Source organism: Balearica regulorum, chromosome 7, assembly GCF_011004875.1.
Source record: "Balearica regulorum gibbericeps isolate bBalReg1 chromosome 7, bBalReg1.pri, whole genome shotgun sequence".
Lineage (NCBI taxonomy): Eukaryota > Metazoa > Chordata > Aves > Gruiformes > Gruidae > Balearica > Balearica regulorum.
Window position 1 is genome coordinate 22,884,511 of NC_046190.1, and position 24,885 is coordinate 22,909,395.

Below are 24,885 nucleotides of genomic sequence, written 5' to 3' on the forward strand. Positions count from 1 at the left end.
TTTATTCAGATGGCTGTGAACTGTAGCCCTTTCAGCCTGGCCTGAATTCAAGCTACAGATCAGAGATGAAAAACTGAGTCTCCAAATCCCCAAATGACCCGTTCATTAACCTTTCTGGTAAATGAAACATCACCTCTTCCTGCAGTTGCAGCATACTGCAGGGAGCACATGGCTTTTACTGCACAGAACACTAGTCTTAGCTACAGCTTTTTTCAGCTATTGCTTCTTGCACAGCAATGGCAACATCCCTCTGTTCTGCAAGGTGCTGTAACTAGCTGCATGTAGTCCAAATACCTGTGGTGAAGCTGTCATGCTGCGGTTAGGGGACAGGGACATTGGTGGGTCAGGATAGTCGATGGCGTTCTTCACCACTGGCCGTTTGAGCACCTCCACGTAAGTGACAGGGAAGATGCCTTGGCGATTGGTGCCAGAGATTTTTCCTTCATACCAATTCTCATCCACTCGTCGAATCAACGTGATCCTTTCACCCTATGGGAAGGAATAGTAATGTAGTCCTGACTTTAACATATTCCATCATTCTCAAGCAGATTATGGTTTTAATCTTGCTGCAGCTGACTTAAAACAATTGGTGGCTCTCAGCTTCCCCTGTTTCCCAGTTATGCGGTCTTAACCCTAACCTCTGGGTGAGAATGATACTTGTCAGTTCAGAGAAGGAGGAAATGCAGATCTTCTGGTGTTGACTCAGGCTAACTACAGGCTCTGATATGCTCATTTCATGTTTTCAAGACCCTACTTGCTAAAGCCAGTTAAAAAAATCGGAAGCCAGCAGTTTCAGGCTGACCACAAGACTCCTAGGGATATGAGGTGTACAGGGAGTACGTACAGGTCTGCAGTTTAAACTAAGTCTCTCTATGCTCTCTCCTGTTTTGCTGACAAGTGACGTCCAGATCCTTAATATAAACTGCAAGCCCCACCTTCACGTGTAATTAAAAGACAGACAAGATCTAATCTGAGCATCGAAACAGAAAGCTGACAGAGATGGAGAAATGCTGCTACTTAATCTAAATATGGCTGACTTTGCTCTGAACAGCCATTACACAACCCACTCCTATCCCTTCACTCTGCAGTGAGGTCTAGCCAGTTACTTCAATGCCACAGAACCTTGCTTGCCTGTGCACAATGATTTGGCTTGTAGTACGAAGGAAGGTGAACCCTATTTGCTCCTTTTCCGTATCACCATTCTCATGTGACTGTGTGCATCTCCACTAGGGCCATCTCAGACTAGAGATGTCACCAAATATCTAATTTGCCTTGCAGAGCCAGACTTCCAGCACTTGTGCATCACTACATAATGACTATGGAGTAAAAACATGGGTGATGAGAAGGTATCCTTCCTGAATACAGAGTTCGTCTTATTGGAGCTTTCATTTGGAAATTGCAAGTTACTAGTGTTAAAAATCTTTAGCATTTGTCTGGATTCAATTCATCAGCACAACAAAAGTCCTACCTTTCTGAAGGACATTTCCACTTGGGTATCTCCATTGAAGTTGAATTTAGCAATAGCATCTCCATATTCCAATACTTGCAATGGTGATGGCTTTTTGGGCTGAGCTTTCTCTGCTGGTGGGAGGAGCTAGAATGAACAAACAGAATCAAATGAATCACATACAAAAAGCCCATAAACTGGTCACTGACAGAAAGGGAGTGGACAAAGAGAACACTCGCAAGGAAAGCCACTACCTCTATGTACGATCGTGGGAAGATGCCAACTCTGCCATGGTGTTCGCCTTCATACCAGTTCTGGTCAATCTGCTTGTAAATGTAAACAATATCTCCTTTTTGCAGAGGAAGTTCCCTGTAAACAACACAAGCACTCTATCAGAACTTCACTGGAGAACAGACATGTTCTTTTTCTGTCCAGCAATTCCTAGGTACCAAGGTCTGCATCAGCCTGTCGATACAAATCATGCTCCAACGAAGCGAAAGCTGCGTGTTGAGAATTACCCTGTTCAGACTCTCTTGCTCTTTGGGCATCCTGTCAAAAACACTGGCCTATGAGGGTCCTACTAACCACACACCCTCCAGCAGCAATGGGGTCAAGCTCAAGCAAAAGTTGCCATGTTGGATATTGTAAGCAGCATTCAATTCCTGTTTTGAAACAGGTCATGTTACAAGTGCCTTCCAGAGTGACACATGATTTTCATGGAAGCTAGCCTGCTAATTAGATGAACCCTCCTCACACACCAATGCTGATCCTGCAATGATTACATTTCTGGTCAGCCTGTGGTTGTGCAACCACTGACCTCACCTGGGCTAACAATTGGGATTTCAATCTACAGTCTTCAGTGTCAGAATTATTGAATGTCTGCAGCTTGAGGAACTCCCACTGTGGGCAGCTTGTACTAGGCTCATAAACCTACAACTTGGGTCCCCATAGAAAAACAACCAACCCAGCCTTCCCTAACACAATTTTCACAAGCTCTCCTTTACTTTTGTCTGGCACCCTGGTATGTTCTGCTCAAGGGACACAACAGTTATACCTTACATCTACCTCAGTCTTATTACAGGTGCTGGGGAAATGCTGTGTAAATCATTACAAATCATCACCTACAGAACATACAACAAAATATTACAAGGAATTAGCACTTGAGAAGAAAAACTGCAGGTACTTCACCAAATTCTGTTGCTGTTTCTTCCCTCCCTAGCAACGTTAAAATGAGAGCTTCTCCAGGCTCATGCAGAGGGAAAGGCCTCCAGGCCTTCTCTTCACAGCAGTGTTTCCCAAAAGGCACGAGTAGTGCCGTGTGATTCACCCATGGGACCACAACAGGGCTCGGAGGTACAACGATGCCACCAGAAACATCATCTGGTGTATCCACAGATGCCAGAGGAGCAGTGACCACTCTGTACCCTTATAGGTCCTGAATCACAAAAAACCTGAGCCAAGGGCCCACCTACATCCTTAAAGCTAGGCATCTAAGTCCCTCGCTGACTTTGGGCTATGCTTAGCACAGCGAAAAGGATGCTGCTGTTCTGCATATCTATGTTCTTGTGACCATCTGTACGGCAGATTTACAGAGTGAGCTACTGACTAGCACAGTTCTTCCAGCTCCTGAATCAGAGCACAACCAGGGATGCAGGGGAATCCCTTCTGTCTCCAGCAAGGGCAGTGACAGAGCTGCTGCTGACAGGTCTCACACCAGCCATCCTGCTTACAAGGTGCAAGGAGGAACAGCAGCAAGAGCACTCTCCCATGGCTCCACCTACCCTCAGAGCAGAATGCTTACTTGTTCCAGTAAAGAATGTTGGTTTGCCCCAAAAATCACCTGGGATATAGATACAGTTTTCCTAAAGGTCCTTTACAGGTTACAATCTGCAAGACTCATACTACTTTTCCCCACCTTACTATGGACACCTTGCTTTGAGTTGCTGGAAAGACACTCCCAAAACATGAATCCAATTGCATGACAATTCATAAGTGCTGCATCCTAGGGGAAAAGGCAGAGGAAGAACACTCAAGTAATAAGCTGTACTCACTTCAGCGTCTGTGCTTTAAAGTCAAACTTGGCTCTAGCAGGTCTCATCTAGAGATCAAAAAAATCAACACATTAAAAAAATAATTAGTTTTTCAACCTTTTTCTGAGGAAAAGCACCCAAACTCTTCTATAGCTAACATTAGTCTGGGGATGACAATGAATGCAGGTATTCTGCTACAAGCTTGTGTGCAACTGATACTACAGTCCAAATATGCTGGATGGGTCTTTCCCACCAGGGCAAAAAGTGCCAACTTCTGATATAACGGTAATTAAGAACTCTACAGGAAAGGGATTTAACAGCAGTAAACTTTTAAATGTGACAACAGTTGTTGAATGAAATCTGCTCCAGTAACTACAGTTACTGGGCCTCTGGGACTAAATGTCCTTTGACGTGTGAATAGGAGACCAAAAAATCCCAGTAGGATTATATTTGATGCGGTTCTTATTGATTATTACCTGGCTCTGCTGAATCCTGCAATGTGACCTAAGCACTCTGTATAAATTGGTAGGAAAGAGACAAAGGTGAGGAGGAAATATGAATAAATTAAGCACGTGTCTAAAAAACATCTTCAGTGGCTGCAAAGCCAAAGAGGACGTTGACAGCAGGCCTAGGCTTTAAAGCTGGATTTACTTGGCTGATTTTCTAATGGCCACAAAATATTTAGACAAATTTAAAGTAATTTTGGTAATAGAGCACAACATAAGAAGTAGTCGCATTCATGTGGCACCAGAGCATTTGAAACTACACAAGCAAAGGGCAGACAAGTGCACTCCATCCACATGGCGACTACCTCACCAATCACTGTGGTGCAGCACCTCTGGGGAAACAGAGCTGCTGTCCAGAGCCTCAGCAGCAATCCCTAAGGCAGGAAAAGGCATTTGGCCAGGACACCTGGACTAGCATCCAGCCCTTGGGAAAAGTGCCTTGGGCTCATGGGAAAACCATCTGCCTCCTCCTTTGTGTCTTTCAGAAAGACCGACCGGGTTGTATGCAATGAAACATGCCGAGACTTTTTCCAGTTGTTTCTAAAGGACATTAATCATCTTTCAAGAGGAGAAGAAACAATCTATTTCTAAAAAAAATATGAGACAGTCACATGGCCAGGATCAACAAGACATGAAGTTTCTAAGCGTAAGGCACAGACAAGAAGACAATGTAGCAATATGATACAAAAGATGTAGAATGCCTTTGATTCACTAAAAGTAGCTGATATTTAAAGGCATGCATCACAGGTGTGCACCAGCAATTCTCAGCAGGCATGCTTTAACATATGCAGCTTGGTATAGAGATATCAATTAATTTACCAGGCACAAGAGTCAAAGCAGATCTAAATGAAGCCAGAATGGGAAAGGGGAAGGTGGAAAAAAAACAACCCGACATTCTCTGAAGAGCTAATGTCGGCCTAAAGCACAACACTGTGAGAGGCAAATATTGCTTTGGGTCAAGCAGCAGACTGAGGTAACTAAAACAGACCTCTGACCCAGATTTCCTCTTTGCTGTATCGTCTACATTTAGAAGGTCCCCAAATCGCTCATTAGTGATAAACTGATGGTGCGTTGGAATAACCCCTGTGTGCCTTCTAGCTGCAATATCAGCTTCTTCTTGCTCACGTTTAAGTCGTCTCTGGTCCTCTAAAAGTTTCTGCCATAAAATTGCATAAAATGGGCAGTAAATCATCTAGTTAAGGGTATTCAAAAGCTGCCATAAATGTGACTTAAATAAAATTTCTGAAGTCCCAGCAAATAGCTGGGATTTTACAGTTCAACACAAAATACTAATTCTACTAACTACACAATACCTTTTCATTTTGCAAGCACAGAAAATACATCACCATTATAGCATAACTGAAATCCAGCTTATACAGACAATCTGATCCACAGCTGATGGAAGTCAAGGAGGACTTTTGGCCAGGTCCTGAGAGCTTCCAAGAAGATTGCTGATATGCAGAGGGCTGAACCAAACCCCCTTCAACCAACAAGGAGTTTCTCTCATTGACTTCCAAGAGACCTGAATCAGCCCCACAGGTAAGTTCTGAGGCATCAAACTCCCCTGAGCTTTGTAAGGAACTTGGGAGAGTACCTACCACCTGCAGGTATCAGGTTCTCCCATACTTCCTTTGGGCTCATGTAATACAATTCATAAAATTACATAAATAAATCCCAAAGAATTATTTTAGATTTCTGAAGTCTCTGGCACACTAATGGAAATGTGCATTCTTGAGTACCTGGGCAGAAAGATTCTTCCACTTTTTGGGGCTGGACTGTAGGCTGAAGAGTTCAGCTCTGTACTAACTCATTTGAAGCCAGCAGGTCTTAATGAATTCAGAGTTTTGCTCTTACAGGAGTTTTTGTGCTGGATTTTAGAGGTGGGGGGAATACTAACTGTTTCATGGAAGAAGACAGTAAAAATATATTTTTCACATAGGAATTAAGAGCAGGTTTTACCATATTTCAAAGCACACACAAACATTATTTGAACTCAGAAAGGTCGCAGTAAAAATATAACTTTTTTTTTTCCCCTCCAGACAGTCAAAATTAACAGCTTCCTGGAAAGCAATCGCTTTATGACTTCTTTAACTCAGCTTGAATACAGTCAGTGCTGAAAAGTCTACATGGCTTTCCTATTATTTTGGCTTGTCCCAGTGTTGTTGCCCAGCCATTTTGAAAAGGACTGCTATATTCTGTCATCAACAACATAAGACACCATAAGGAATTCCAGTTTGCATTGGGGGTAACTTCACACTTTCTCATAGCTTAAAATGTCTTAGATTTGCTGTTCAAAATCTGAGGACCCCCACAAGAAAAATATTGTTCTCACCAGTTTGATTAACACCTACTCAAGTCACTTGCTTGGAGAACAATAAAACCTTAACTCACTTGTAGAATAACCATTTCATCTTTATCTGTGAGTACTGGGGTGTCATACCACATCTGACATACACACCTCCAACCTTTTTTACATTCTTTAACGACCCCATATATCATTTTGTGCAATTGATAAGAACTATGAGGTTCATTTTAAACAAAAACTAAACTGGACTACACATTATACATTAAATCAGTGCCAGAGGTAGTATTAAAATTAAAACATACTAGTTACAGCTTGTTGCTCTAACTTCCAATATACATAGCCATGGACATACAAGCAGTCCTTATATAAGGCTGAATACTGTATTTGTTGTATCTGGAGCTTCTACAACTGTTATTAGGCCATAAAGGAGGGCATTACCTCTTTATCGTCATGCCGTCTGCGGATGATTTCTTCTGGAGTTTCCATGTAATCAACTGGTGCAAAATGCCTTGGCGATTCTGAATCTACTTCGAAACAACATAAGGAAGTTAAAACACAGATGGATTTATCTAGCATAACCAGAAAGGAAAAAAATAGATATTTTTAAACAATTTGTTTCCATTATGACAGTAAGGATTCTCAATTGCCATTGACCAAATTGTCAATCGGATGTCAATAATTTATCCATTTTCATTTTTTTCCCTTTTGGGCTGTAGTTGTGAACAAAGATCCAAAAACAGGGAGAAAATAATGGTACGGGAAAGAGTAAAGACATAGAAAGACTTTGTGAAGAAAAGGTTCGCTGCCATCAAAGTATGATTTGGCATTTTACTGTTGAGAAAAGTTTAATACACACACACACACCACACACACACACAACTAGACCTTGAGAAACTGCTCCTTAAAGCAAATCATCTGGGTTTGTTTTATATTCCCATGTGTGCAAATGATATAGGACTAGAAATATCTCATGTGGAGATTCTTGCATCCCCGGAGTTGCTTGAGTGACAAACTGAACCCGATGTGATTAGAAAGGCAGCGGAAATCGTTTCTCAGAAGTGCAGCTGTTAACAAGTCCTGAACAAAAATGCTCAGCAAGACACGCAAAGGACGTTAGACACACTAGAGGGAAAAAAAAAACAGAGTCAGGGGATGCAAAGGTGGGGAGCAAAAATGCAAGGGTTGAGGAAGAAAAGGGGAGGAGAAAGAAAAGCAAGAACACAGATGAAGGGACACTGGTAAAGAACACAAAAAGCCACCTCCTAGGTACGTCCCAAGTTCACTTTGCGGGTTGTTGTTTGTGTCCAGGCTGTGACAGAGGGCATATGGAACAGGGTTCCCATTGTTTAAGGAGTCAGGAGTGTCAGCCCGGCCCATGAAGCTATCTTGGCTAGATCCCATGGTGGGAAAGTAGCTAAGCCTCTCCACAATGTCAAAGGAAGACAGGCGCCTGGGGGCTAGAGGCCTGCTTCTGGAACACAGTTGGTGCTGGGAGTGGTGACTCTTGTCTCCTACGCTCCCTTGCAGCTGTATGGGGTCATCTGGATTCTCAGGGCTGGGCACTGCCGGGCTTCCCGGGCAGTCTGGGGGTGGAGTCCTGCAGGATTTGTGTTGGAAGGGCTTTTTCAATCGGAAGGGGAGCGGGCTCATTAGGTAGACGTTTCTGGGGAGCATGTGTCTGTCCCCATAGACATCCCCTTTGGAATCAAGGTTCCTGGAGGCCTGCTGCTGCTCATGTCTTCGGATGGTAGTGAACCTGGTGTAGGAAGCTGGGCATGCGCCTTTGCATCTGTTGATTTTATGCTTCTGAGGCCCACTGAGGTTACTGCTGCTGCTGCCGCTGTCGTTGGATGCATTTGAGAGGAGATCTATCTCATCCATGCAAGCTGAAAGTGTGTCCATAGGGATGACATCACTGACATCTGAAGCCGTGTCCTCCACATTGCTGCAGGAGCGGGAGGATTTATCTGCCAAGCTGGCAGCATCCTTCTCTTCTTGGTGTGCTTTTGGCAAATCCAGAAGAAACTCTGCAGAGTAGGCAGAACTGAGACAAGTTTTAGACTGGAGAGAAGTGGTGAATTTGTTTTGTCCAGTGGAAAAGTCAAGCGAGGGCATTGATCGGGATCTCTGGATCAGCTGCTCAAAGGCACTGATACGGGACGAAACTGTGTGTTTGGGGATCTGCTCTGAATCCTCTCGACTAAGGCTGTGCTCCATCCTGTCCTTTGCTTCATTCTCAAACTGAGATGCAATATCCCTCACGCTGCAGGAGGACACTGTGCCCAAATGGATCCTGGACCGGTTGATCTGGTGCATGTCTTTATACAGCATTGTAAACTCCATCCCACTCTTCCTGGAGACAGGGAACAGGTAGCCTTTCCTAGAGTTGGTGCCATACTCCTGCAGGCTCATGGTACTGCTGGATTTGATGGCATACTCCTCCTTTGACTTCATCAACATGTTTTCTACGCTTTCCCCTATGTCTACCATGAAAGCTTTTTTATTATTGAACAAGGCAATGGAGCTACGAAGGTTTTCGCAGCTTTGAGCTTTCTCATGAGACAGCAAGATACCCTTCTTGTCCTGCACAAGAGCAGCTGGAGCTGCCAGTTTGGGTTTGAATTTAGAAGGGAGGATTTCAGTAATGCAGGCTTTTGCAGCTGATAAAGGCTTCTTATGTTTACATGCGTGACCTAACATACCGGTATGACTAGCGTTAAAGGTTCGGCTATTAACTGAAGAGGGTGCAGTCATATGAGCATTCCCACCTTTACGATCCACTGGTAAGCATGCAGAATAAAATAAATACAACCTGTTAGCTTAAGTGCTAGAAAGCTATCAAGAAAGGAGAAAGAACATGCTTGGATTTCATAAAATGCATTTTAAAGAAACAAAGTTCCAAAACATAAAGAAAAGCAGGAAGAAACTGCACAACAAGCTGCGTTTACAGGAGTAGGTGAAGTGTTGCTAACGTTTCTAAAATGAGAGGCTTGGCTAGAAGCAGATCTTGAGCACTTTGAAGGTATTGTCCTAAAAAGTGCTGAGCATTATCAGTTTCCAGGGAAGCTGTGGCACCATGGAAAAGGGTGGCTGAACTCCGGGCAGGATTAGGGTGTCAGTAAGAATGCAGAGGCACTAACATTGCAAGTATGGCTTAATACCAAGCCTGTAATCACACCTACTATAGTCTCACCACACTGCTTGCCAAACAGTTTATTCCTGGGAGGGAGAAGACAATTGGTGGCTGACTGTGCTAGCACAAGCAAGCCACATCAGCTGGCCTTGCCCAAGAGCTGCCTGCTTAGAGATTCTCCATACTAGGAATAAGCCGAGTGTGCTTCAGTCAATGCGGTTGGCCATGTTTGCTTTAAAAATCAAGGAGTCAGATCGGGACTTTTTTTTTTTTTTACGTCAGATCCAGTCTGGGTTCAGCTTAGACTGCAGGTTTTTTGGTCTGTTTCCTATTTGAGTTCAAACTCAAATGTCAAAATAACCATTCAGGTTCAATTGCAATTTGGGGAACAATAACCGTTTGAACAGATTTTTTTGTTCAGATCCAGTTTGACTCCCTGCCCTACAGGCCTGACATAATGCTGAAAAACAGCTGGAAGACAGAGACAGACTGAGACCTTTTTGGTCTGATGTACTATTTTTAGGGAGAGCAGTTCAGAAACCGAACGCATTCCTTCCCCAATCCTCTCTCCATCTCAAGCCATTTTTAGATTGAAGTTGGCTCAGAGATACATTCCCCAATACAACTCCCTGATGGGAGTCAGGATCTTCCTTGTCCTAATCTTCTAGAGACTCCACGATGGAGGGAGGAAAGGGGAGGACATGCAGCGGTGTCTGCTGCCTCACTGTCTCAGAGCCTGCAGGGCATTGCTGGTTCACAGTGTCCCATGCATTCGTTCTCTGCACACCCCTGGCAGGCAGGAGCACAGGGCACCAGCTGCACCAGGGTAGCCAGGCCAGCAGACGTGGTGTGGCCTGCTGAGATACTGCAGCAGGGAGAGCAGAAAAGGCAGGGCAGGGCTCTAGCATGGCAAGGCAGTGGGAGCGGATGGATAGCAGGCCAGCCTGAGCAGCCTTGAGGAAGAATATGGGGGTGGGGGGGTGATTGAGGTGCTGGATGGAGGGAGCTGGTCCCTGTCAGGAAGAGAAACCTGGGTCAGATAATGGGGTCATGAAAAATATTGGCCAGCAGGGCCTGAGAGAAAAAAGGAGGGAAAAGAGGAAGGACCGAGGAAACCTGAATTAGCTTGAAAAGGACTCTAAACCCTGCAGCAGTTTGCCCCATACCACCTGGCTTTTGACACTCTGCAAAACGGAGAAGAGGTCAGTGCCCTGACCACCTACCTTTTGTGGAAGCAGAGCTAGAAGGTCGCTTGAGACCACTCAGCCCCTGGAATGGGATATCTCCACCTTCCAGCACACTCTTGTAAATCTGCCTTTCATTCTCCAAGCCAGCAGGGTCCCCCAGTGCTGGTTCTGACTGTCTCTTCACTGCATGGTAGTTGGGTGAATATGTGGAGCTGGAAAACACAAAAAAGGGGGAGAGACGCCAGTGGGTCATTTCTGTTTGCTGAAAGCTTCATACAAAGTAAGAGAAAACCATACCTGTGAACCCAGAATAGACTGCGTGCTGAACGAAGTGGTTGTGAATACATTGCGATAACGTTCTAGGTTTGGCACTACCATAGCATTGTCCATCTGAGGGAACTCTCCCAGCTCAGTCCCCCAGAAAACCGGCAGCAGGAAAGCACGCCTTTATTTTACAGATGAGACAGCAGAGTCACAGAGCAGATGCACTATTTCTTTGCAGACACATTGAAATTTGTTGGCTAGCTGGAAGTAGCACAAATATCTTCCAGCTCCCAGTCCTCTCTCCTTAAACACTAGCCATGCCTGTCCACTGCTTATAAAGCACAGCTGCTCAGGAGTTCATCTCAACAAGTTCAGCCTCCCATTTAACACTATAGTAGTTCGAGACTCCCAGAGCAATTTCTCAAGCCCATCCGCGAGGGACTATGCAGAGAAGCAACAGTACGGGGCTACAGACACTACTGTTTTAAATGGTAAAGTAATTCCCAGATGTGCACAGTTCTGCTCAGCTTTGCCTCAGGTTTCCACTACAGGGAATGAAAAAGCCTGGATTCTAGGTCTACTATGCATGCATATAAAAAAAATGCTGTTAAAATGGGTATAATTTTAATTTCTTAGGCCTTTAAAGACTGGACATTTATTACAAACCCCTTTTCTTCAGTTTTGAATCTAAGCACAAGTATGCCCCCACATCTGATTTCTAGATTTTACTGTTTTCTCTCTAAAAAAATAACTGACAATGCCATGGTATAAATGGCCTTTCCAGGTACAAAAGACTCACTGAGCAACCAGGCAGACAATGTTTTTCTAAAAGCTAAGCTCATCTGATACCAGTTCTTGTGCTCAACCAGGCTCTTCAGAATAAGATGCAGCCTCACACAAAACTGTTCTAGGGCCAAAGCATGACTGCTGGAAAGTTTGAAAAAAATAGGGCATTTGCCAATTCATGGAAACATTTTAAAAGCTGGTTTACATCCTGATATCCAGGAGTGATTCAAATTTACGTGACTGTGGAAATGCTTGTGGTTACGCCTGCTTGTTGTGGATAAATCTGTACATGCATCTGTTTATTTTGGATAGATGCTGTACTTATGGGGTAAAGAGAAAGCTTTCAAACACATCAGAAGACTGGCTGTGGAGGTGAAATTACACAATGTCTGGATCACAAAGAAGATTTTAGTTTCCAGAGAAGGAAAATCAGGTCATATGCCGTCCCATAAATTACTTTCCAGAGTAAAAGCTCATGAAAAGCACCACGAAAGAGAAAGGGAACACTGTCACATTTTCAACCTAGGCAATGCTCAAACAGACCCATAGCTACAGAGCAGTTGTGTCTTATGAGGGTAATTCCAATGCCTCTCTTTGTTAAGTTCCCAAGGAAGCCCTGCCAGTCGCTGCAGGGAATAATGACTGTCCTGAGGTTCCTCACCTGGGAGGTAAAAGCATTTTAGCCTAGTTGTTAAAAACCAAAGGGTTAAAATGATCATCCTTTGGGAATACACCTGGGGGAGAGAGGAAGCATTTGGCAGAGTCCCTTTACCAGTTGCTCCCTTATTAGGGCCAGCAAGCAGTACTTTATTAGGGCCAGCAAGCAGTCTGCAAGATCAGAATCAGGTGAACGGAGGGAAGAGCAACACTGCAACAAAGACAATAAACTCCAGGTATCTTTCCTTCCTGCTCAATAAAGGCAGAGGAGGGAAGAATCTGTGACTCCACTGAGCCTCGCTGTTGTGTCCCATTCCCAGCCTACCCAGGTTGCTTCCCCTCCGGTGGCTCAGACCCTGGCACTCCTGCATGCTTTGGGCAGCATCAGAAAGGGGCACAGACGGTGCTGCTGAGCGTGGAAACCTTATCACTCTTTGGCAAATACAAGCTATTTGTGCTAATCTCTGAGATTTCCATTTATTTTATTGCGCTCTCCCTACCAAAACAAACTAGTCATAAGAGCAACCAACAAAATGCAGCAGTGTGCGAGTTTCCCAGCAGAATGAACACAGACAGACAGGAACAGAGTTGAAAGAAGTACAGAAGAACTCTAAGGCAGCCCCAGAGGGGTGGTGAACACACATGATATTAATGATTGTCTGGAGAAGAACATGCCTTTCCTAACAAACCATACATGCAGAGGGGATCACTGTGCCTACAGACAATGTTAAGCACTCGGTCCAATTACAAGGAGCAGCAGGTTCGCAGGAGGAGCTGGCTTCACGGCTCAAGTACCTCAGCACAGCTCAGCATCTTGCTCTGGATTTTTTTGGTTTGTTCCTCTTTTAAAACAAACCATGTCCATGTACAACTCATTTAGACAGAGTGTACTGTTTATTACGTATTCCTCTGGAAAAGCAGTGCCACATTAGATCTTTGAGAAATATCATTACTGCTACCATTGTTCCCTTCCTGGAAGCTGGAAAATTATTGCCTTCCATCAACAGCATCCTTTTGATCTGGTGCACATAACTGAGAATATCTAACAGGAGCCAATCTATCATACGTGTGTTACAGAAACAAATGTTTTTTATTCCATGCAATAAAGTTACTTGCATGAAGTTACAGTCAATTTGTTTGTTTTGTCTGTTTGTTTTTTAAAGTCACTGACTAGCACAATCAGCAACTCTTATCTAGACAATGCAATCACTCATGTAATCACTTCAAAATTCATTCAAGATCAAAGAGCAGATATTGTACTTGGACTCATCTGAAGCATGTGTATAATTCTCATGGTACATGCATTTGTCTATATGCATCACCAAAACATAAAGCCAACCCACTTCCAACGCCCAAACCCCTGTCCTACATGCCCTCAGATTGTAAAAGAGACATCAAAAAGCAATTGGAAAACTTACTAGGAAGAATGGTCTGTGGAAGTTTCCAGAGGAGTAACACCTGCTGTATTCTGCAAAAGCCCAAACAAAGGAGTCATTGATACACACTTACACGTGAGGAGACAGAAAAAAGCTTGCTTAAGTAATTTTCCATCTATTGCTTGAATATTAGCCTTTAGGAGACATTGAGGTTTAAGTCTAAATGCAATTTAAGCTGTCAATGTCTTTGCAGAAAAGCGACAATTTTCCTGAGTTCCTTCAGGGCAGTGACAGGTTTTTAGCACAGCCGATGCCTTTTCGCAGCGCCTATTCTTTTGTCTGCAAATGAGTCATTGTGAATAAAGCCAAAAGCAAGAAGAGATAACCAGCTGGGCCATGACCAGGAGACACATGCTCATAATTATTTCCCCAAGCTTTTTCCCCAACCGGTCACTGCCCGCCTTTGCTTTAAAGGTATATTACATTTCTGCAGCACAATACATTCCTCAGCGTTCAAAAAAAAATAAATAAATCAAAGCACTAATAAGAAAAAGCAATGTTTCAGTTCAGTTTCCTTACTTAAGAGAAGCAATGCCAGCTGCACAGGTTCAATAGCAAAAGCCAGTTCTTATCCGCTTGCTTTAAATCCATCTAACACTTCCTAGGCACATTATTTAAAAAACTGAAGGCAATTTTAGAAGAAATGTTCTATTTGGTGTCCCCTCACCTATCTGAGGATTCCTAAGTAGGAAGAAAAAGGAAACCTTGGGTTTAAAAAAGCAGCTTTTAGAAGTCCTGATGAAATGCTGCAGCTTCAGAAAAAAAAAAATCAACAACAGAAAAAAAATTGAAAAAATGGCGTGTTACCAAATTAATCTATCATTTCATGGTTCGGGTCCTGCAGACCCTCAAAGCAGCAGCAGCTGACCTGCCCTAGAAGGCCATAGCAAGATGCAGCATAAGGAAAATCACATAAAATCTCTTGGGAATATCCAAATCTTGGGTAGGCATGAGCTCCTAGCAGAGAGCAGGGCTTGTATGAAGGGAGGGTAGATGGCAACACGCTTGAAAGGCACGAGATCATGACGTGACGCCAACCAAGAATTTTAAGCTGATTGCTGCTGCCTATTCATGTGAAAAATAGAGAGGGATTTTTTGCAGACACTGAACTCAAAACCCTAAAGGGGGACGAGGTGGGGGGGAGCTGAAAGGGAACGGGGGAGAAAGGAAATCACTGTATCTGAAATGGATTTCAAGCCGGATTCTCAGCATCACGTTCTATTATTTCTGACAGCGACACAGCAAGCCATGCAGTCAGAACGGTCAGAACCATTATTTATCCCAACCTCATTTAATAATCATCCAGCAGTGAACAGATTAGAGCAGAGAGTTTGGAAACAGGGATTGGCAGCATGAAAAGAATAGGAAATACCTTCTGTGGCTTTTTATGTGGCGCTTTATAAAGCTTCTCCATTTTTTCTAAATCTGCCTCTAACTCAGTCTGGTAGAGGTAGAGGTCTTTTTCTAGATCAGTCTGGTTAAAGAAGGAGAAGAAGAATGGGAAAATAATGCTTAGGGTTAAGGGAAACCAAAGGAATGTTAATTTTGAGAAAAAAATAAAAGCGAGCCTTTTTAATTGAAAAAAGACAAAGATGGTATGGACAATACACAGAAATTCACTAGTAATAATTAATCATGTTTCAATCATTACAGAGGAAATAGTTTTAGGCATTTAACATTCAAAATTAAGAGATGCACAGGCCTGCTAGAATCTAATTCTACAAACCATAAAGTTATAAAACCCACCTGTAAAAAAAAAAAAAAAAGATACTGTAACAATATGCAATATGCTGTTAGTATAATTATCATTGCAAGTCAAGATAGCAAAACCACGACTCCAAATTATGGCTGATTATGCTTTAAGAATTGTTTATTAAATCAATTTACTAGGTACTTAATTGTTAGGCTAATGAGCTCAAGCTCAATTAAAAAAAAATCACTCACAAGCACACAAAACCCAAGCAATGCTACAAAAAAAAAAAAAAAAAGAAAATCACATACACACATACATACGCGCTAGATGCCGTAGTACAACATATGTGAGACACAATTACCTTTCTATCCTCTCTAGTAAGGATAGAGCAATCTCCAGGAGTATAATCCCAAATCTTTTTTGGAGGCTGATGGAAAGCAGAGGAAGGAAATGAGGAAATGAAGATAAGGAAAGACATCACAGAGAATATGGAAACTGGATTAGAACAGAGGGGGAATACAATAGGGGATTTGCATCAACACTGAAAAGAAATTAAAAAAAAAAACACAACAGAGAAAGAGAGATAGAAAGAGGGATAAATCTGCTATAGCACAAATATCAAGAGATCATGGGAGGCAAAAGGGAGCACACATGCAGTCTGGGAGGGGCTGTTTTCAGTAGTGTTTGAGGAAATTTTTATTTTTGCAAGGTGCTTTAAGGGATTTTGGACTCTCTAGAGGGAGTCCACAGCTGGTGGTTAAAGCATTCTTAACACAAAAATGAAACAAAACAAAATGGGGAAAAAAAACCACACAGTCATAAAAAGCATTTGTTCTGCTCATTCTTCTTTTCAAAAGGAAAGGGTAAAACAAGGGCCTTTAATAAGGAAAAGGGAGAATCTTTCCCACCCCCACCAGACTATGAATACATACCATGTGAACAAATGGCTGAATTTCCAGTGGTGGCATTGTGGGGCAATGAGAACGCAGAGTTGTTATTTTTTATTTTACTGGTTTGGGGGTTGGTTTGTGGGAGATTTTGGTGGAAAGAGTGGCACATGGAAGTTTGGGAACTAGTTATTTAAAATTCATCCTATAGGTGAAGGCACCAATTTCAAAAACAGGATTTTTCTGTTTGGATCCACATGTAAATATCAGGGAGGATTATTCAAAGTGAAGGACCTTTGTCCTGACACTCCTATCCAAACAATGCCACATTAATATCCTCATTTCACCAGATACACACCTCTTACTGATAGGCTCAAAGAGACTTTGTTCTTACTTTGTGAAATCAGAATACATTTGCTCTGTTTCCAAACAAAAATAACCGCTGTTGGCTGGCAAGCTTAGCATCATCCTACATGTCCATACTGACTTCTGTGACTAGATTATTTAAGTGCCTCTGAGTCACTGATAGGGAATCTCCAAGTGTCAGTCTATCAAAGGTGAGTCTGAGCTACAACACTTGGGTCTTCGTCCAAATTCCTTTCAAGACTGCCTGGATCTGTAGTTTGCATCTGTCCCACTTTACATTTGGACAGCCACTGTGTGGATGCAAACACTAAATACATATTTCTTATCCATCAGATCAGCAGCTGCAGGGGGATAGATAGTATTGCAAAGATTTTAATGGTGTGCATAGGCATTTGACAACTGACATCAGGGAGAAAGGAGATCAACCACTGTAGCTGAATAGACACAAGAGGCTGATACTGACCCTCCAGTACAGTAAGAGTAGCTTATTAAACAGTATTTAATAATGAAGTTAATAGTGTTTAATGAGTAAAAACTAGGCCATAAACTGCTTTAAAGTCACATTTTTTCCAGTAGTCACGATGTGTCCCTCCATCAAAATGTCCTTTGTCCTATTGAATAATTAAGCTTTGCTTCATCTTTTTCCAGAGTGGGAAATCAAGGCACTTTTTTTTTTTCCTCACACACACACACTTAGCAACACAGCTCCATTTGAAAAGAAAGCACACTGTTCTCAGACTCCTTTGGTTTCAGGGAATGGCAAAGGCTATTCAATACAGACTGATGCACCCCATTTAGGCAATCGTCAACTACATGCATAAGGAAATGAGCAGGAAACAGGATCATGATCTGTTTATGGATAGCTGGAAATTACTGACCTATGGTTTACAAGCCAAGGGTAGGAATAAATGAATGATTCTCCTTGATTTAAAGCTACCTATCAGCCATCCTAGATCTTGTTAGGCAGAGAAGGAATAAGGACTTTCAATAGTGAGAATAGGGCATTACTTCTAATATTAACAACAAAAATGCAGTTTGAACTATGGTGTGTGAAAAAAAATTGCTTTGTTGATACATATAGCTGGAAAGTGGGGAGTGTTTGTAAATGGCTTCAAAAATACTTAAAGTGGTCACAGAACAGCTGTTTTACATCAGTACCAGGATGATGTTTTGAACAATCACATTATTTAAATAAGTTAGGCAGCTGTTCCAGGTTTAGGGCCTAGCAAAGAGATGTGACAATCATTTTAAAAAAAAAAAAAAAAAAAAAAGGCAGGTTGACTTCATTGGTCATCGCAACTATCAAACTTACCGGTTTCCCAAACTCCAATTCCGAAAAGAATTTATACCAAGGTTCATTCTTTAAATCTATCTCTTCTGGGCTTATATCCCGAGTCTAAAGGAGTTGGTGATAGGGGAATGGAAGAAAGAGAAGGATAACATTATGCAAAGAATACACGGAAAGGGACTGTTAGAGATGCAGATCCCATGATTTCCATTCTAAAATGTAGATATTTAGCCTTATAATTTGGAATTTCTATAGCACCTCTCTCACAAACGCCATGAACTGCTTTGCAAACATCAGTTAAGCCTAATGGCATCATTGTGAGCAACATGAATATGAATGAATTGCATTTTACAGATCAGGAGACCCACACAGAGAGACATTATGCAGCTTGCCCAGAGTCATAGGGAGACCCAATGGAAGAGCAGGGAGTCAACCAATCCCTCAGTCCTACTGTCAGGACTTTCCACCGAGTTCAAAGCTGCCTGTACTTTAAAATTTGTTATTAATCTTCATTTTGTTAAAAAGAGAGATTCAGTGAGACCTGAATCAAATACTGCATCTTTAACAGCACATGAATATGTGAGAAACCCTGTTCTATACACTGCAAACAGAGTGAAAGGTGGTCTTCTAAATCAAAGGAGACACAGGTCAGAGAGAGCACATTCCTGAAAGACCTTTGGAGGGATGGATAGAGAGACAGCATTACTTGTTTCTTCACAAATAAATGTTAAAGAATCAGACAAAACTACAACGAAAGAAAATCAGACAGGACAGAAAACAGTACAGTTGAAAAGAAAATTCCCTTTTGTTCATACAATCTGTTTTGATGAAACAAGTTGAAGCAGTTGTAGCTGTTTAACACTACAGGTGAGATAAGAGAATAAAGTTCATTGCTGAGGGTTATAAGGTGCCACTCCCCAAAAGACATCTAGCTAACTCTTGCATTTCAGTGTACCTAGCCTTAGACAGAATGCATCTCAGTGCATTAAAAATATAAATACATTATGTCTGATATGCCAGCGCGATCCCAAGTGCTCCATCCCAACAAGCGATGAGCCACACACATGCACAGAGGGCCAACACAAAAAGTGTCCTGAAGCAAATCATCCTCTTGATGGGGTTACTGAGGCAGGGGGGGAGTTCCCAACAGCACTAGATGTCCCAGACACTGCCACAGTCAAAAAAACTTCTAGGACAAGAGGTCAGGATTGATGCTGAAAAGCTTCAATCTGAAAGATAAATGGTTACACCACGTTTGATCTCCAATGGCCTGGAGGAACATTTGGCTATTTCTTAAAGGCAAAATACAAGCAATGTTTCCATTTTTTTCTTTATCGCACTCCTAGCAGTACTTATCTTGTTACACAAGTGCCTTTACATAAAACAAAAAAGCCCACTGACGTCAATGGGAGGCTCTTCATTGCTCCAAAATGGTTTCAGATTGGGTTTCTGATAGTCACAACTCTGGGTGTGATTACCAGGAGATATCCACAAATGTCCTGTAGCCTCCTTGGAAGATCTAGTTGCTAACCACTGTAATAACGTTGTATTTAATCAGACTGATGGAGACCATGAAACCACTATTTCAAAACCTTCTTTCTTCTGTGATCTGTGGCTGGAAATTAAGGCTCAAAAAATAACACTGGAAGTAACACAGCTATCACATTCTTCTTGTCTTTGATGAGATCTGTACAACTTTTCTCAATTTTGCTGATTAGGGTCCTGCTCGTGGCTTTTAGACTTTGATTCAACAGCTCAATTAAGTACCTGATGAAGTCTGAACAGGTAAACAGTGCCACTGGTGATGCCAGATCTTTTGCAAAGGCTTAAGTACACAGATGAGGCAGGCCTTTTCCCACAAGGTTCAATCTTAGCTGTTTACTGTGACACAAAATTGCCACTTAAGTCAGCAGAAGCCTTGCTCCAGGATGGACTGCAGGAATGGAGTTGTCATACCATCTTCAAATCACTCCTCACTGGCACTTCTCTAATGGGCTGAGCCAATGCCCAGTAGGATCAAGAGAAAGTCATCCACTGCCCATTTCAATAGGCACTAGGATCATGCTCCTATCAGAAGCAACTTTGATGAAGTCACTGAAGGGACACAAGTGTGAAAAGAAGTTGGTTGCTTGGATCTTCAAAACATGATGGACCTTGATTGCACTTGGAAGAAAAAAAATGCCACCAAAATACTAAGGAGAAACATCAGGTCCCAGATCAGACTTGATTCTTACATTTGTATTGATTTAAATTGCTGTTCACTCTTGTGTTTCAGTGTAAAATCCTCGGTAGGTTTTTCAGGACCATTCCTTTACCTACTCCTATGCATGGATCAATGCCTGAGCTGTTAAGTTTACATTTGGAACCTCACATGCAATTAGCACTTCCAACTGAATCCTTCAAATTAATGTCTACATAGAACAATTATATCTTTATGTACCACACTGGCTGTTCACTAATAACCTCATTCAGTATTTTCTAGCACTTAATATCACAACTTGTACCACTGAAGGACACCTTAAGTGAGCTGTGGTGACTTACGCAGGACAGGCTGACAAGGTTAGCACAACCCCTCTGCCCTGCCCCTTGCCAAGTGTTCTCAGCCAAGCCTGCAGAATGGGGCTTTTGTACGTGCCCTGGCTGTCACAATGCACAGCATTACTTACTAATTCAAGCTGAAATTGGTAACATCTCACTTAATACTCCAGGTGACACGCCGGTGTAGCTGGGGAGCCAGCTCACATTCAGTTCTGCTACCCTGCCACATGAGTGGGATCCAGCTGAGGAAGAAAGCAGCCCAGGGGAGATGGCCATGTCCTAATGCACCTCAGAGGCATCTCCTGAGGCACATTACAGGCACGCTAAAAATTAGTAGCTCGGTGTTTAAAGGATCAGAGGAACATAGAAACTGAACCTGCTCTGTTGCATAATGCCTTCAGCCCTCCTGCATCAACTAATGCTGTGCCCTAGAAAAAGTACAGCTGGCAAAACAGCTGCTGAACAGGTCACAGTGTCAAACGTGGATTAAAAACTAGGGTTAGTGATCCATACTTAACACAGAAAACAACATGTCCAAAAGGAAAGAAGCCTCTCAATCCCCCTTGATCTTGCTTTATAGAGACAAAAATGTTAGGAAGTTATGCAAAACAAAATACACAGGAAATACATCACACGAGCACTGCAATGTAAGCATAAGGAATCCTATTAGAATGGAACGGGACAAGCACTTGGGGAGTATTTTATAATCACAGGATAAAGCCACCAGCTAGGATAAAACAAACATTACCATCTTTTCATTGTTCAGAACCGAGGACTTTCCTGGCTGATAGTCATAAATGCTCCTGGGCTCTGCACGGTATTTTCTGGTGTCCACCTTCTTGTCTGGAGGCTCCCAGTCAGTCCTGAGGAAAGAAAGATCAATTAACCCAAAACACTGTGGTTTTCATGGAGACGAGCACTTCCTTTTGACAGGTGCCTTTCCCTGTTAATCCTGGTTTAATCAGGGTACTTTTTTTAATCTAGGAAAGGAACCTGCTGCAAGAAGAACAGTTTAGACAGGGCTCCAGGCATGTATTTGTTTATCTGTAACAGGCAGAGTCTGACATAGCTCAGCTGCTGAAACCATTGGAGCACAGGGGGTTTCTTTCGAGTAGTTTCAATAAACTTCCAGGCTTCCATATCTTTCCTGACTGGAAATAGCTTAGTGATAGGTTTCAACTAAGCTCACAAATATGAACATGTCCAAACTTTGAGCAGAACTCAGATTAAATCTCTTTTGCTAAATTTCTTCATTTTAGCCACATCACTGATTACCTGACTACCACTGCTCTGGATTCTGGAGGCATTCTGGGGTCCCAGAGGGGATCTTTTCCAGAGACATGAATGAATTATCTCAGACTGGTATATCTAAAGATAGCTAAGAACAGTCCATTGACTATAATTTTGTGCAGTGTCCACACTGGCACAGTTCAGACAATAGTAGTCACAAAGCATTCAGGGTCCATATCCTACAATATCCAGCTCCTCTGAAAAGTAGTATGTTCAAACACCTTATGCAGAATAACCAATGCCCCTGAAAAAGCTCAGAAATCAGGCCATTTAAGATGGTAAACTAATTGTGATCTTGCTCTTGATATGTTCCCTTTGATAGGCAATGTTGTATGTGGATTCATCTCACCTAGCATTCACCAAAAGTGAGGCATGTAACCAAAACTGCTGCTCTAGGTTTCCTCCCACTTACCCTACTGACCATGTTTAGGATGGAACAATGCACTGAGTTGCCCAAACTCTCTCTCTACTAGCTTAGGAGAGACAGAGACAACCAATTTAAATTTTTTTTAATTTTTTTTTTTTTTAAAGGTAAGGCAAGCTGACAGTCAAAATGACTGGCCTAAAACAGTGTACAAATTTCAACAAGGTTGAACTTTGCTGTCTAGAATACCCCAGAGAAACTTCTCCCTGGTGAAACATTGTTTTGTCACTAGATATCAGAAAGCACTAATTATTGCAATCCTTTCACTTGCAAGAGTTTTCTCAGAGGGCCAATGTACTATGCCTCCAATTCCTGTGTAAGGCACAGTCTATCAGGAAGCGTTGTTTCCTGATCCAGTGGCCTGAAATGCTCACTGAATTAGCAATCTGAAATTGTGGTATTGCTCATTTGAGGCAAAAAGTGAAAAACATTAAGAACATGTGGAAGTTGGTGAGGGAGGGAGGAGCAGTTCAAGAGCTGGGAGAATTCAGCAGGACATCAAATATTCATTGCTCATTCTGCTTTCCCTTCATTTGGTAAACACATTCATTACTGTTACAAAGAGGTTTAAAATACACGGTAATAAAGCGAAAAAACAGAAGGGAAATCATCTTGAAAGATCTGAAGTGACATCACTAACTAGAACCTACTTTCAATAAAGTTCATATGGGTGGGACTCCTCAGAGATGGAAAATGTAACAAAACTTTTACCAAGGCTCAACATAAATCCAAATTTTGCTTCTCCACAATTATTGCTACTTGCTTGTATTCTGAGGTGCCTTTACAGTGCCACTGAGGCAAGAGTTTCCACTGTGCCTCTGTGGTAGGCACTGTACAGGCATGACACCCAGGGAAACACTCCTCACCCAAGCAGGAAATTATGCAACAGACTCTGTGAAGCCTGGTAAAAAAAAAACAAAAAGACAGGCAAAATGGGGGACAGGGCTGTGACAATGAAGGAGTTCACTGCTGCCCAGTAGAAGAGACAGAGTCAAAACTACATCTCTACTTCCCCAAAAAAGTTAAACCGGAGTTGTGGACCTAAAGCTTCCACCTTTGTTCCCTTCCCATTCACAGCTTTCAGAGATTCTTCCATTACTGATCCAAATATATCTTAGCTCAGGTCACCTTTCTGGGCTTGATTTCAGTGATGAAGTACGGTTCGGCAGTGGCAAAGTGGCAGACCTCTTAACAACCTTCTCTGAATCAATATTGTCCATCTCACTCTTGGAGCGGGGAACTGAAAGCTGAGTTCTGCCTGTAGGATAAGTAAATATAGGAATATTGGTGAACTGGATAGGAGGCAAATAAATACATGCTTTACATGTTTTTCTCTTTGACAGATTACATAAGAAATGTGAATTACTTACTGTCCTCAGAATAGGAATAACGAGGAGAGTATGAATCAGAATCTTCATCTGAAAGACAAAAGCATTTTGCAAGTGAGGTGAAAAAGCCCCAAAGAAGCACCAGAGACTCTTTTCATTTCTTCTACTAATACATTGGCCATAATTTGAGTAATACGCCCAATACTTACCACAGGGAGAGGATCCTAAAAAAGAAAATCTCAATGAGGTTTAAATTGCATTTAAAAATAATTCCTAGATTAGATATAAATATTAATGTACTACTTACACTAATACCTTTCTCCAGGCTCTCAAAGCACTTCAGAAAACAATCCCTTTTTATCACAAAACTCCTCTATAATAAGGGTTATTAGATCCACTTTATCAACCGCTGAAAGATAAACTGAGGATCTAAAAGCTGTAGTATATGCCTAAAATAACTCATTAGGTGCTAGACACACTAATAGAGCTGAGGAGTCCTGCTCCCAAATCACGTAGGATAATCGCTGGGACATCTTCCTTGTATTAACTCGCACCCCAAGTTGAAGTATGTTCAGATTACGACTCAGATTATCTTTTAAGTGCAGATAACATTCCTGGCATGAGACGCACAGGTATACTCACACTAAGAATCTGTCCTCATTCTGAAGAGCTTACTTTTTAAATAGGAGAGATATCTGTAGAATGCGATAGAGATATTCAAGCAGCTCTAAAAGAGCTAGCAATAACATCAGTGTAACTGAATGGTGTGGTACGGCCCCCAACCTGAACAACTTTCCATCTTTGATCGTGAAAGCACTGCACTGTACCAACACAGTAATGGCATTCCCAGGACACAACTGCTGCCTTGGGCCATAAAACCACATACTGCCTTATTCAAAGAGAATGCTGTACTGTAGTGTGCAAGGCAGATGTGCCCAAAAAAGAAGGTGGAAGGATGGCAGCTTTACCACCCCCCACTCTACGGGTGATGGCCAGAGAGACTGACTTCATCAAAAACCTAGCAGTGTCTTTTCACCATCTTCAACAGGCTTTGGAATGTATCCTCAATGAACTGCAGGTAGTGGCAGGGGGAGTTGGGACCAGACCTTACAACTGGACCCACAGGCCTTTCTCTGCTGCTGAGGCTTCAAACTTGCAGGGATGTATATACGAGACACCTACAGGAATTCCAAGGCAAAACACAGGGAAGTACGATGCAATGACTGCAGAGAGAACTGTGAGAAAAGGCATTACTAATACCTCTGTGAAGAAACCACTAAAAGTAACAGAGATAAAAAGACAGAAAAACAAAACAGATGA

The 24,885-nt window shown here is 42.3% G+C and overlaps 1 protein-coding gene across 50 annotated transcripts in view; it reads right to left on the minus strand.

Moving 5' to 3' along the window:
* Positions 1-24,885, minus strand: part of SORBS1 (sorbin and SH3 domain containing 1) — a 170,396-nt gene that overhangs the window by 14,571 nt on the left and 130,940 nt on the right. For 30 of the 50 annotated variants that reach the window (XM_075758501.1, XM_075758512.1, XM_075758508.1 and 27 more), the window contains 14 exons: positions 23,608-23,655; positions 23,366-23,495; positions 21,272-21,386; positions 18,010-18,093; positions 15,806-15,871; positions 15,124-15,225; positions 13,734-13,783; positions 10,645-10,820; positions 6,727-6,812; positions 4,972-5,139; positions 3,499-3,545; positions 1,702-1,816; positions 1,469-1,594; positions 295-489 (listed from right to left, as the gene is read on the minus strand). In XM_075758501.1, coding sequence (XP_075614616.1) covers positions 295-489; positions 1,469-1,594; positions 1,702-1,816; positions 3,499-3,545; positions 4,972-5,139; positions 6,727-6,812; positions 10,645-10,820; positions 13,734-13,783; positions 15,124-15,225; positions 15,806-15,871; positions 18,010-18,093; positions 21,272-21,386; positions 23,366-23,495; positions 23,608-23,655 — 1,508 coding nt within the window. The remainder of the gene's footprint in view (positions 1-294; positions 490-1,468; positions 1,595-1,701; positions 1,817-3,498; positions 3,546-4,971; positions 5,140-6,726; positions 6,813-10,644; positions 10,821-13,733; positions 13,784-15,123; positions 15,226-15,805; positions 15,872-18,009; positions 18,094-21,271; positions 21,387-23,365; positions 23,496-23,607; positions 23,656-24,885) is intronic. The other 20 variants (XM_075758522.1, XM_075758554.1, XM_075758526.1 and 17 more) reach the window with 7 other exon arrangements.